Below are 15,289 nucleotides of genomic sequence, written 5' to 3' on the forward strand. Positions count from 1 at the left end.
GGGAATGGCGATCACTTAAGCAGAAATCAGTTTTTCAACATAAAAAAAACATTATTAACAACGTGAAAAAATTCATACACTTTTGGCACACACACAAGTGCCTCTCGGAATTTGACGCTGTGACCCAACAAATTTATTGGTGAAACTTTGTAGCAAGGTCCAGCACAAATCTCTAAACATGTGCGACATACATAGAGTTAATGGCGGGTCCCTTACAGTTTGTGTGCGATTCGATCTGAAAAGTGTTTTCAGTCATTACCTGAAGTGTGTATTATTTAATTTTCCGTAGTTTTCTGTAAAATAAAGTATGCTTAATTCACACACAGGTAGGCGGGCGCTTTAATACAGCAATAGCAGCTCAAATGTGCTTGTTTAATTTGAAAAAGGCTCTTAGAATTAGCATCAATTACAAAAGAAGACAATAACATGTTATACGATTAGCAAGGAGAAAATCAAAGCAGGCAAAGGACTCAAAGGATGAAACAAATGTTCTTGAATATTTTATCTGGCTTTTGTAAGAAAATTAAAACAATTTATGAGAATATTTTTATTCGTACCTTTAAAGATCGTCAATATTATACACACTAATCACAATAAACATGATTTACAGATATCATTTTTTTTATATCCCATAAACTTCATGAGACTCCAAAAGGATATAATCAAAATTTTCACCTTCGATGGAAGTCATGTTCTTGAAGGCCCTTCCAGATGTTCAGAGACCCTTATTAAAGAAAACGTGTGTAGGTATTTGTCCCTTACAGTTCTCTTCAATTTTATGGTATTGGTTTGGTTCCAGCATTGCTATTGTGCCGACCTTCAACTTGCTGCAATATAAAAACACAAAATAAGTTTATTTGTATAATTAAATAAACTTTAGGTAATGTATGCTTCCACATGTTCGTTCAAATACACTTATAAACATCAATCATAATTTTGTAACGGGACATTCAAAGCCAGCTATAAGAACACTGTAATCATACAATTAAAATGTAAAAATCTGATAAAGTAAACACGTTTTAAAACATCCTCTATTGCCTTGCTCAATCCTGCAATCACTACAAGTACAGCCAACCTACGGGACAATTGGTTTTAGCGCCGACTTCTGAGTAAGGGGTTATGTAACTGTGACTGCACAGGGCAGCATTTGTTAATAATACAGAGTTATTGTAATGTTTTAATAATTATGTCTAGTACGGACAATTTACAACATAAGAATCTCACACCAAAATGTGTGTTGTTCAATAGTATTTACTAATCATTGAAGAGTAAAAAGTGTAAGTATAGAAGCTACCATTTAATTTATAATCATAGTGCTAGGAAGCACCGCAGTCGAATTTGATGAGGTGGACTCAAACAGACATCAAATACATGTAAAAAAAAAAACTCCAACCACACACATAAATATCGAGTTGTATGGGAGATACAGTTCAAATACTGTGTTTAACACTGTTAGTTCTTATTAGTGATGAAAAACATAACTGTTTGGCCGGATGCCGGATATGCCGGATATGCCGGATAGCCGGATATCCGGATATCCGGCCGCCGGATGTTCAGCCGAACATTGCCGATTGGCGTATCGTAACGAGCGAGCTCGCGTAGGTAGCGTACAAACGATCGGACGGACTCTGGTGAATTCTAGTCTTTTCGTTCATGAGCGAAGTTAGGAAGTGTTTCATTTAATTGTTGAGTTGATTGTAAACACGATCATTTGAGGTCATTAAAAAACGTGATATTGTGTAATTTGAGGTTATTATAAAAGTATTTTTTTTATATAATTCTAAACAGATTTAGCGACGAAAAATGACATCGGTAAATAAAATACCCTATCACCTGTATGGGAATATTTTGATATAAACAGTGACGATCAAAAGTTTGCTGTTTGTTTGTTTTGCAATGTTAAAATTTCTCGGGGCGGTGAAGGAAAACAAAAGCAGTTATGTAACAAGCAAAACTAGTTTTTTTTTTCTTTTTTTTAATTTATCATGTTAGGTACCTACATAGTTTGAAAAAATATGATTAAGAATATATTCTTAACATTATTGGTGTAATTTTTATATGCTTTTACATAAAACGTTTACACTGAGTTTTTGATTTTTAATTACGTTTCGTAAAGCACGTTTGTAGCAGAGTTTTTTGACAGTAACCTATTTTTTTTAGGTGATTCTCCCACGAAAAATCATACAAAAACATCCAGATGAATTCCGTGCACTGAATAAAGATTCAGCCGCCGTCGTGCCTACTGCAATGCCTTTAGACATACCGGAGACAAGTCCATCTTCAGTATCGGCCAAAAAGCAAATGACTATGAAAGAATCGTTCGAAAGGAGATTGCTTTGGGACGTAAATGACGCAAAAGCCGAGAAGGACCATCATTTAATAGCAGAAATTATTACACTAGACAACGAGCCATTATACATACTAGAAAGAACCAGATTCACCAGACTCCTAGAACAAGCTTTACCCCTGCAGCCACATGTACAGCGAAAGACCTTTTTCTGAACCTGGCTGTGTCTAAGAAGATACGCGAAACCGTTTGGTATTCATTCACCGTAATTTGAGCTAAGTGCAGTACGAGTACTAATTTTTTTTGCTGTAAAATGAAAATGTGGTGTTATCTGGATCAAATAAAGTACCTAAATTTTATATATAGTATTTTTTTAATCCGGTATCCGGCCGGATTCTCGCTTATTTTCCGATATTCGGCCGGATAGTACATTTAGGTCGGATTGGCAGGATACCGGATAGTTACCGGATATCCATTTTATCAATAATTCCTACTATACACAACATTACAAACTGAACTGTTCGCAGTGCCTCGTTCAGCAGCACCATCACCCATTTACACCTGCTTCTGCAAGTAACACTGTTAGATTAGTGCACATTTCCAGTAACCATGCCAATCAATCAGGGAATGATTTAATGTAGTGATCTTTATGCATCTACGTGAATTTTTAGTTCCTGTGCTTCTAACATTAAACACAATGCAACGAATCAATATATATATATATATATTTTTTTAGCTTAAGCATTATATAAATATTCCTCCAGTGGCTGGGTCCGCGTCTACATTGAGCTTGTCATCCACCATCGTTGACTGTGATGTCATGGCGGCCATCTTGGATGACTTTGACCCCAGCCACCACTTGGATTCCGCCACTTTGGATTATGATGTCACAGTTCCCAATTTGGATTCCTACATTTTCCCCACCATAATGTATTATACCACCATTTTGTTTTCCACCATCTTAGATTCTAGAACTGTCCGCCATCTTAGATTCTGCCATATTGAATGTCATATCCACCATCATGGATTCTGAAACTTTACACCATATTGGATTATGACATCGCATATGCCATCTTGGATTCAAGAATACTTCTACTAATTTGGATATTCGCATCAACCATACTGAAAATTCATAATTATTATCCAAAAAAAAGTCGGAAAAATATATATTTTTAAATATCTGATTACAATTTTAATTTTAAAAATGCACTTATGAAATGGACCTTAGATTTCTTTCTTAGAACCCGGTGAGGGCAAAAATAAATAATCCTTACCCCATGGAGGCTGCTGGCAGACTGAAACTTATCACTAATGCCTAGGAATATATATTGTGCCAACCAATATCACATCATGATGGCTATCTTGGATTCGCTATTTTGTTTTCGTCTGATAGAGCTCGCTGCATCCACCTTTATTTTTTTACTCGCTATAGTGCCGTAATGTCAATAACCATATCGTCTGCTGTCATAGCATGCACTATCCTGTCGATCATCTTGTCTGCCATATTGAAAATCAGTAATTATTACCCTAGAAATAAGTAAAAATATATAATCATAAAAATCACCTAATAGTATAGGCCTATTTATTCTATCGATTACTGTCCTCAGTTCGATCCTTAGTCGATGCCAAAAAGGTAATTTTTGCTTAAAATAACTTATTTAATCAAATATGATGTAATGTACAAAAGGCTTAAAATCCCCATCTACCAGCCTCGAGAAAGTTGCCTATTTAATATTGTCCATCATATTAATAAATTGTAATTATTAAACAAGACATACAAAAAAATTCTAAAAATCATTTTAAAATTTACTAACTTATATATATATATATATATTTATTTGTTAAATCAATTGATTTCCGTCCTTGTTTCGATCCTTTGTCAGGGCTAAACGTAATTACAGCTTAAATTCATTTCTAATTTCTTTCCCCATTACCTATTGATTGTGTATTAGTATGCATTACTAAGAACATAATTATATACAAGATAACTGCCCGACTGAATAAGTATGTTACTCGATAACACTACGCGTACATAGAGGACATATTCGGCACAACTTATGACTAGGGGCAGCCATTTTTCGCGAAAAGATCTGAACACTTATTAGACTGCAACAAGGTATACCCGCACCAGTGGTTTCTTCCTTGTGATTGGCGGCCGTCTGCGAGAGAAGTCGTTGCCTTTTTTTGACCGAGCCACTCAGGACGCGTTTACTTCCGCACTGAATCACTGTGATTGGTGTTGTTACAATCGATATGTACCTGGGAGAAACTCTCCCAATCACGAAACACAGACGGTGCTACAGTGTTTTAACTTTCATCTAGTCCCGAAATCTTTTCGCGAAATCTGCATGCCCCTACTTATGACTACTAGAGTGCCAAATACATGCATATAGGCCAAGCGTCTCCGAAACACGAGGCATTCTTCGTCGATACTTTACATGCCTTTCTAGCACGCCATGAATAATGCCAGGCAAATAGACCAAACATATTCGAAACCATGAAATCTTTTTCGATACTTGAAAAACCTTTCAAACAAGCCATGACCTATTTTAAGCAGACAATACAAGTCTCCGAACTGTCAGACCTAAGGTAAGACCTTTAAACCATATTGACTAACTTTAACTAAGAATATTTTATGCTTACTATAGAACCAAGTATCTGTTAAATGTGTTTTACGCTTCTACAAGAACAGAGATGATGTTCTAAACCATTAAATCTTCAGTACTGACTACAGATTTGACTACGCACATTTAACGAAAAGACGCAAATTTGGACACACATTCAACTCAGTAGGATACGATCGATAGAATATTATGGGATACGGTAGGATAAGTGGATTCGATTTCGGGATACCCAGATCTCGGCCCATTTCCAGTCCCAAAATTATCAGGATATAAATTTCCTGAACCCGGGATTTTTTGGATTGACAAAAGAAGAAAAATTGGTATGAAACATACATCATAAAACGAAAAATTTCCGAACTAAATGCACTCATATTATCTGTCACTTTCACTTTCTAGTCCACAATCTTGTTTAACAGCTGCTTTTAGTCGCCTTTGCGCTGGCAAACAGATAAGTTGTGATTTGTGATAGATGTGACGTGAGTGAAAATGTGTCTAAAAATCTGCGTTTTGCATCGCGCAAGTAGCATTATTTATTCGTTTTTTGGTTAATTAGCATAAATTAACTAAAATAATGGTTATGTACCAAATTTAGCAGTCATTTTTATTATTGTTTACAAGTGTAAATAGTAAACAGCCAATATTTTCTTGCAGTTCAGGGTTTCTTTTTTATTATAATGTTAAGTTCGATAAAAATTTGCAAAATTTTTATCTCTCCTGTTTACCCAGAGAGCTCTGTTTCTCTCTGTCTTTAAAATGTTCAATACCATAAGTCACCATTCCAATCAATCACTTTAAAAAATAAATATTTTTTACCTAGATAACGTAAGCCACTTTCATGTGCAAAATCGTGCTCTGTAAATATTACATTTAAACAATACTTATATATAATATTCATATTCATAAAACATGTGTATAATCTGAGCAAATTTTAATCTATCATAAAATTATATATATAGGATAAACATTGATGTTTATGTTAAAAATATGCATATTCATAGTTTAATGCAAAAAAGTATATATGCAAGTATACAAATAAATGTTTATTTGCAGAGAACGATTTTGCAAGACTTCTGTTCTCCACGTGCTCCCTTTTTTTTCTCCTACAAGACGTCTGTTGGTTTTCTCTGTATGCTTCTGTTATTGAGACTTATATATACGCCATGGAATTTTATTATATCGGACCTGAGATATACAGAGAAGTAGTATTTTGGTTAGTGAGTTCCTGTTACCAAATCAGCACTTATAATATTTTTATTATGTGGAATTCGAAGAGACACACTGAAATTGTAATTCAGGCACGTGAAAAGTTAAGTATTTTTCTATGGAAATTTGTATGCAGTTAACTTTATGTCCGAGTATTTACATATTGTAAAACGGTAACTGTAGCAACATGTTTCTTTAATTTATGCTAATGTTTTTGCAAGGTTTTTAAAATCAGGTGTGGCCACATTAAACTCTCCGATTATACTCGTAAGCCAATGCCATTAAGTACTCTGAATACGTGATATGCAAATGGAATTGCGTGCGTGCGTCACACAAGCAACGAAAACGTTAAGTGCAAATGTGCGAGCGGAGGTTGTGACGCCACTGCCCTGAGAGTGACGGCCAATGAACAGGTTGGCAGCCTTGGACTTCAGCAGCCGAGTTGTGGAGCAAACTGCGCCATGACAACAGCCATAAATTAGAGACCTGCAAAATTCGCGGCTTCATTCGGTGATAGGCTAGAATGCAAACACATATACCTCTTAGATAATTTTGCTATTGGCTTACTGTTCATCTGGACGAATCTCAACCAGTTATAAACCCTCAACCAAAGAAGGATCGAATCACAGACAAACCAGCTGAGACGACTTACAAGTCGGCAGCCAATGAACTTTCGTTATTTTCCCGAGTGTACAGGGGTATGTGCAGTCTATCCTGAAGACCATCGAAACAGCGAATTTTGCAGGTCTCTAGCCATAATGTGTGCTGCGATCTCTCTCCCTGCCACACTGCGTAGTTAAGGGTGCCTCCCATTTCAGGTCATCATTTTATATTTATATTAATCACTGATCAACTTTTAGACTTTTGACGTGATAGCGTCTTATAAATCGATGAACGCCGGCTGCACGCACGAAAAAGCATGACTCATTGTCACGTTCCGCCTGAGCCGAGCGTGCAAAAACCGGCCAACCACCGTGCGAGAAAATCTATAATATCAAACAGGTTAAGGCGGGCTTTTTAAAAGCAGCAATTAAAAAAAAAATTGATATAACGTTTTCACGTAAAATTATCGTCCGTTAACCGAATTTACAAACAACCCCCCTTTTTTTCAATTGTTTAACTTTCACGAAATGAAAAATATATACAGCGCATACTTTTTGCATAATTAGCAGCCAAAGTTACATTTTTTTTTACGTTTTTGGGTTTTACAAATAATGAGAATTTAATTTATTGCAGAACTGAAACTTTATAGGTTTCACTGCAATGCCACTGGCTACTTCATGCTATAGTTTGCATTTCTATCACAAAAACTCATTTCATGTTTCTTGGCTGCCAAAATCATAACAAATTTGAGAATTTTTAAATGCCAGGTAAAATTAATTAATATTATCTTAAAGAAATTCAAAGCATTTATTGAAGTAGCTAAGTTAAACCTAAAAAGTTTCAGTTCTGCAATAAATTAACTTCTCCTTATTTGTACAACCCAAAAAAATGTAATTTTGGCAGCTAATTATGCAAAAAGTATACGCAGTATATATATTTTTCATTACGTGAAAGTTAAACAATCGAAACAGTCTATAAGTTTATCTGTAATTACTGTAAATATAAAATCTTGACCTGAAATGGGAGGCACCCCCATAAGGGCTCCGATTGAATACCTGGTTATTTAGACGGTTAACGTTATCAGTTACTGGGCATTAAGGTCTGTTTTCAATCATTCACTATTCCAGTTGCAAAGAGCGACTAAAAAATCATTACAGCCATCAAAATTATGGCGTAATTTTTATACTGGCATTGTAATTTTCTTTTTTTTTCATTAAAAAGAAAATATTTTTTTCGCGGTTGCAGATGTAATTATCATTTGATCCAAGCTGCTTATTTATTTGCATAATTACGAAGACATTTTTACTGACTGAATGAATGACACATTTTATAAAATTTATCTCATATTCCGCTTAACTTTGACGTGCAGACACTATATAGCCTATTGACGCACACATGAAACCATTTAAGGGCCCAGCCTTCTCGGGCACACACACGGTGTGCAGAGCTCCAGGAAAAACAACGCGATTTCAAAACTACTCAAGATATCCGAGTGGTGTCTGCTTACGAAAAGCATTTAAGAGTTCGCTGAGGGCCGAAAACTACTTTTGATTCCGGATTAAGTTTTTAAACTGTATTTTTATAAGAGTTAAAAATGGCTAAAACGCATGTTTTCAGAATAATTTTTAGGCGTAAAACAACCAGTAGAGATTCTTGAAAGCACTTAAGCGACTTGCATTACACCTTTATCATAATTTCTCCGCCATATAATGTCACGGTCACCGCTCAAATTTCACAGTTATCCTGTGACGACGAGAAGACTGCGCGTCAGTCCAGAGCCTTGCGCTTAGAGGCTACACCGCGCTTGCCACGACCATGGAGCATGCGCAGTCCAGACTGCTTACACACACCAGCGTCTACAAGATAACTGCACGCGAGACCACAGTAAAAAATTTCAGAGTCCACTCTTACCATCTGGAATCAGTACTTGATTCATTTACTGTCGCTCTGTCAGATAATATGTGCTGGAAATCTGTTTACAATGTCCCGTTATAAATCAAGTCAAGTTTAAATAAGACAGTACTTATGTACATCAAACACTGAAACTGCCCAGTCCATTTACATCCTTTTCAACCCCGTTAGGTTGTCGACATTAAATAGCAGTTGGTTAACGTAAAGCAGTTCAGAGAAGTAAGTTTGGGCGTTCCAGCATCGTTAGAGACACGGTTATGCTATGATGGACAGTTTCCCTGCCTCGACATGAAGAAATAATGACTCGCATAATCTAAAATAGTCTGTTGTGTGTCCTTGGACACTGTATAGTTTAAAAACGGTCTGCTTAAGGGATGACTGGTCAGCATTTCTTTTCACTATTCTAGCACACTTTTTAAACTTGGCATTAACAATAAAAGAAACCTCAACGAAACTCAAATACAACACTTACCATTGTTGTGGGAATAATGCACACGCAGTAGGCACCATAAATAGCAGGCTAGAAAAGAAAAAAACACAAGTTAATAATCTGATCGTACCGGTTATAACACACCTGATGCAGAGATGATCTGAAAAAAATCAGCCCTGCAACTATACAGGGACAAGGGACAGGAATATCGTGAAGACATCGCACTGTCAGGCGCTCTGATAATTAGTCAATGCATACATATAGCTTATTTACATTAAAATTTTAATTTGGCAGGTCCTTATATATTACATTAAGTTTTAATATTTCATAACTCATTTGTTTGTTGCAAAAAATTATTTTTTAGGTAAGTTATTTGAGTGATTACTGAAATGGGGGAAGCTTGATTCGAAAGATATTCATATACATATCCCATTGCTGATTTTAACAGTGAGTCATCGAGAAACCACAATAATGAACAAGAAAGATGAATACACAATCATACAGAAAACCAGCCCAAATCAGCAGATGTCAAATGTTTAATACACAGACAGCACGGAGAGAATTCCGTGAAAGGAATTAGCCGGAAAAAAAATTATCACCGCACAGACAAACTGCAACTGTTTGTGTTCGTCTGTTCCGTCGTCGTCGTCGTCGTGTTGTCGTCGTGTTGTCGAGAACATTTGTTTAGTTTGATCGCCGTGTTTGCCTGTGCGTCGCTGTGTTGTCCTATATAGTTGTTTGTCTTGATGTAAGCTTTTGGACATACACAATTGCTAAGCTTAGCAATGGCGTATGTCCAAAAGCTTACATCAAGTCATGCACTCCCATTGCAGAAATCTTTCAAAGATAATAGTTGTTTGTATTCTGGGTTGTAGCCGCGTCCTTGGCGAATGATTCACCATTCACCATAGTTGGTTGGTGAATTATTCGCGGAGGACGCGGCTACGACCCAGAAGCCAAGCTACTTCAGTCAACGGCCGTGACAGCCTGTTGTTTGTGTTTTCTGTTCTTGTTGCAAGATCCCACCGCGTGGCTTGGCCGGGCCACGAGGCACGCCAATCAGCACGTCCGGTGGAAGGAGGTTTGCCGAGGTCAAGCGCGGCTCCACAGGAACCCCCTTCCGAGCCCAAATTTTACTTCTTATTTCTTTGTAGCGAATATTAATGTTAACTTAAATACTTTCGTTAATGCGCTAAACTCTTCTTTCAATCATAATTTGTACGAAAATACTAAATTTCAGTATTTGAGACCATATATTAAGTGAATATACCAAGGGCAGGGCCGGCGCGTCCATACAGGCGAACTAGGCAACCGCCTAGGGCGCCAAGTAGCTGGGGGCGGCGCAGCACGACACATAACAGCTGATATAATATGTTTAACGATTATTGAAACTAGATGAAAATGGATTTTTATAACAGTTTGGAATGTTTATATTGATATAAGTAATTATTTAAAGTGCACGGTGACCTGTTTATGATTTGTAACAAGTAAACTAGTAAAAAAAAAAAACGCAAGTCTGCTTACATTTGATTGTTGACAAAAGCTTAGGCTTACGTGATGTATTTTGAGGCAAGGACAATTTTTTTGGGGTGTCCGGCGGGTAGGGGGGGGGGGGGGGCATTAAGGTTTTTCGCCTAGGGCGCACAATTTACCTTGCACCGGCCCTGACCAAGGGCAATGTCATGATTATTAACTGCATCCTCCTGTGTGTGAGAGCCCTGTCCGAGAGATCTTCCTGGAGCTGCTATTGGCCGAGGTTCGGAGTGAAGCACGAACACAAGGCAGGAGAAGAGACCCTTGGGTGGTTGGTCACCAGAGAGCTGACATAACAACTGTTGGTTTTCTTTTACTGTAGAGCATGACCCCCACATTCGATTACGGGCCCTGGACCTGGACCCAGGATCGGTGACGACTCCCCCCCCCCCCCCAAAAAAAAAAACATTTACAGTCACGTGCTACATGCTACATTGGCACGGTTATTTCTTACCTACACTCTTTTTAGAATGCTATTTAACCTGAAAATACAAGGTAAAATTACGGTTTCTATTTTGTAAGTCCAAACTAAGCTTTATTTATAAGATTATTTTACTTTAAAATAACCACATCAAGTATGTATATTTATTTCACACACAGAAAAATAAAATTAGCTGCAGGTGTGTAAAATCTGATAAAATTTCATTGGATAAAAAAATATTTTTTTTAGTTATTATAATAGTTAAACGTTTAAAAATAAACAGGGCTGATCCCGGGCTCTGGACTCAGGGGTCCACCAGCCCCGCCCTTGTGGGGGCAATGCCGTAGAGTAGTCTGTAGAGAATGAAGCTTCTTCCCAGCTTCATCGGCTCTGTATTACCGACACTCATTTTACTTTAAAGTAAGTTTACGTTCAACATCGTTTCCACATGTCTTTGTGTATTGCTAATTTCAATTACGTCAAAATTGAGCGAGAAGAGTTTTTTATTGCAGTGTGGTTCGGTCACACATTATTTCAAGGCCAAGTATTACACACGGAAAGTTTATAATGTAATTTTGACGGCATTACTTTCCTCCAAGGCTATTTCTGTCAGTCTGAACACGAAATCTCGCTTGTATTTGTTGTTCTGACACAGATTATTGCGAAATGTTTTTTTACTAAAAGTAGAAGAATGGGGTGTAAAAAGTCGCGCAAATGTTCGCAATTATCATCACTTGTATTACGTTTTACTCCCATGATAACAGTTAGAAAATAAACTTTGGAAATATTTGTGGCTGAAAAACAAATGCAGGAGACGTATATTGTTCAATATAGAGAAATAGCACTTAACTAATGGTAATAACAAAATTAAAAATAATCAACACGACGTGGGAGACTAAGCCTTAAAAAATTTAGCGATCTCTACAGACTTACATCGAGTACGTAATTTTAACAGTGTAGTTCTTCGCTGATTCAACACCGCTATGGTGTGGAAAGTACAGCTAGCCCAACATGCTAAAATAATAATTAGTATTTTTTGTATTTAACAATAATGTGAAGCATGAAAGGAAATACTGTTATTTTTAGTAGATTATAGTTAATCCTAGTGTGCTGGAATGAACTACCCGAGTCAATCAGACTTAAAAATTCCCTTTCTATGTTTAAGAAAACATTATTCAGGTACTTGCTTAACTCCGATAATCAGGTTTAGCTGTGGTATCAGATATGCGTGACTGAATATGTGTGAATGTACGTGTATATGTATGATTTATTGTAATAAAATGTATATATATATAAATTGTTTGTGTCTTCGTTTTTACATAAATTTTTAGGTTATTAAATATCTTTAAATCTTTATAACTTTAGCATTAGAAAGATTAAAAAAAAAAGGAATTTTTATAATATGCCTTTAATATATTATACTTTAGGTAGCTCATGTGTATCTTATGTATTATTTTTTTTGTTATTTTTATATTTGTACTAATATGTTAATTCAGTTTTTATTTAAATTTATTTGTGACAATTTTTGGTATGAACCTAGTTAGTAAAGATGTACGTGTAGTAAAGATGTAAGTGTAAGACAAGGCGGCACGCCTTAACTTCGCCACTTAAAATAAGGCAATAAATAAAATAAATAAATAATATAGTAAGCTAATACATTTGACATTATACTTATGATTCCATTTTTATTTCTTTGAATGGTTTTGGTACATTCCGATGCTGGTTCTACTAGAAAAGTTTTTGTTGGCTCGGCGTCTAGTTGAAAACAAGGTATTAGAGATGAGCATCATAGCACGAGTCATGGAGACCACCGCTCATAGCAAGAAACCACCCCTGTATTTGCTATGAAATACCCCAATAAGTGGCCGGGTTCTCCAGATTTGGGGTCGAGTGTCTTACCGCTATGCCACCTCGCTCTAAATTGGAGATGGTGATGTAGTGAAGGTATTCAGTTGGAAATGAGAAATGATGATGCCATAACCATAATACGATTAGTAATTTGCCTACTGATCAGTGATGAGAAATAAAAATCATAGATTTATTGAAGTAACACAAACCACCTCTGCCATTAACAATCAGCAAAAGTGTTCGAAGTGACCTACGTCAACTTCATTACAAAGGGGCAGTTCCAACACGTGCAAGTTGTTTACTCTCTGGAAGATGGCGACGGTATGTGAAGTGTGCGGAGATCTGTCTGAACCAGTGTTGGGTGCCCTGTGCTAGCAGCACCCAGTTTGCAGAGGGCGCGATTATCGTATGACATGGCATACCCAAGTTCTGGAACGCTCAGACAATATTCTGCTAGAATTATGGTACGCTATTTTGACCTTACACACACCGTCCCACCCTCTAGGAATAATCTGCCACTGTCGAACATGCTGGCAAGGCCATCAACTTGCTTCCGAACTTCTCCACTATGTGCGCTACATGTACATACATTCGACTATAAACCTTAATAACTGTTAGTGCTAGATTTCACCACTGTAGGTCATCTTTGATTCCAGCGATAGTTGCCAGAGCACGACACGCATAATTCCAAAAATAGCAGCTAACGCCTAAATAGTTCCAGGTGTTACTGCTAGACTGCACTACCGTTGCCCATATTTACAATGGCTTCCAGAGCGCGAAATTGTTGAAATAAATTAATGAATCCGCTATCAGGCCCTAATGTTGCCCTGGTCGGCCGGCCCTAAAGTCACTATGGTTGACCGTCCCCGATTTCACCATTGTCAGCCAGTCCTTCACGTACCCTAATCGTCCGACCAAAAAGGCGTCCTTGTCGGCCGGTTCTAATAGATGCAATTGTCAGTAAAACATAAGTCGAAATGTAAAACCGGCTTTAAAGTCGCCCCATTCAGCCGACCCTCAATCTCTCCCTGATCGGCCAGCCCTAAAGTCACCCTGATTCGCCGTCTCTAAAGTCACCTTGAACAGAAAGCTTTAAGGTCACCCTGGTAGGGCAGCCCCAAAGTCACCTTGGTCGCCCGGCCCTAAAGACACCTTTATCAGAAAGCTTTATGGTCGTCCTGGTAGTACAGCCCCGAAGTCGCCTTGGTTACACGGCCCTAAAGTCACCCTAATCAGCCAGCCTTAAAGTCGCCCTGGTTGGCAGAAAATAAAGTAGCCATGGTTGGAGGGCTCATATGTCGTCCTGGTTGGACGGCCTTTAATTCGTTCTGGACGCACTTCTCGTAAGTAAAAAAAAAATATTTTTTCAGTGTATTTGCAATAAATGTATGTAAGTTGAATACTAGATGGCTTGCCATTCGATGGAGTGGTAGGCAGCAGAGTAAGAGACTAATTATTATCAAGCAGGCATAAGCCATTAATAGACGCATAGGAACATTTTGAGTTAAATTCAATCCCACAGGCAGGAGGTAAAAGTCCAGTGGACTAGGTACTCCAAAGCAAAACTGCACGAGTCTCTGGGCGGCACTCTACACAAGAGCTGGCACAGGACTCAAGTAAAAAAAAAACCAATGTCATACAGCTATAAAGTCGCCCTGGTCGGCTGCCCCTAAGGTCACTCTAGTGGGCTGGCCCTAAAGTAACACAAGTAAAATCAATCGGATCAGCCGGCGCTAAAGTCGCCCTGGTTAGCTAGCCTTACAATTAGCCTGCTCTGCATTAAAGCTTAAAAGAACTCAAAAAAAATCATTTAAAACATTTTTTTTGAAAAGCAGCAGTTATACAGAAGTAGCTCTTTTGCACAAAAACAAGTATTTGCAGCACACTTGCTACATGTTAGGGGTCGTCCATTAATCACGTGATGTTTTTTTAGGAAATTTTTAACCCCCCCTCCCCCCTAGTGATTTGTGGTGAGGTTTTAGACTACCCCCCTCCCCACCCCAACAAATCATGTGTATTTTTTCGGTACAAAATATTTTTAAAAATTTCTGAATATTATCTTTAAATATAGGTATAATCTAATTTAATTCTGGAAAATTAAGCACAGCATGTATATTCGGCGCCAAAATCACAGTCTTACTGGCGACTGGCAAGCCGAGCCGGGTGGTTCATGTTGCGGCGGGTGGGGATATTGTTGCCTGGCTACGGCGAGTCAAGGTCACGCGTCGCTTTTCGGTTTAGTAGAAATCGCGTGAAAAAAAAATACACGTGATATCTCTCTACACCCCTCCTCCCCCCTTGTGATGTTTCGTGATTTTTCCGAACCCCCCCCCCCCCCCCCTTTTCGAGCCTCACGTGATTAATGGACGATCCCTTAGTGTGTTCTAAGGTCTTCATACTACAAAATGTGCATAACAAAATATATAAGT

The 15,289-nt window shown here is 37.7% G+C and overlaps 1 protein-coding gene across 11 annotated transcripts in view; it reads right to left on the reverse strand.

Moving 5' to 3' along the window:
* Nucleotides 1–532: 532 nt before the first annotated feature.
* Nucleotides 533–15,289, reverse strand: part of LOC134529109 (sideroflexin-2) — a 55,778-nt gene continuing 41,021 nt past the window's right edge. For all 11 annotated transcript variants that reach the window (XM_063362853.1, XM_063362857.1, XM_063362850.1 and 8 more), the window contains 2 exons: nucleotides 9,101–9,148; nucleotides 533–827 (listed from right to left, as the gene is read on the reverse strand). In XM_063362853.1, the coding sequence (XP_063218923.1) occupies nucleotides 716–827; nucleotides 9,101–9,148 (160 nt within the window). In that variant the 3' untranslated portion in view covers nucleotides 533–715. The remainder of the gene's footprint in view (nucleotides 828–9,100; nucleotides 9,149–15,289) is intronic.

The sequence above is a fragment of the Bacillus rossius genome, chromosome 2 (assembly GCF_032445375.1).
Source record: "Bacillus rossius redtenbacheri isolate Brsri chromosome 2, Brsri_v3, whole genome shotgun sequence".
NCBI classification, from domain to species: Eukaryota; Metazoa; Arthropoda; class Insecta; order Phasmatodea; family Bacillidae; genus Bacillus; species Bacillus rossius.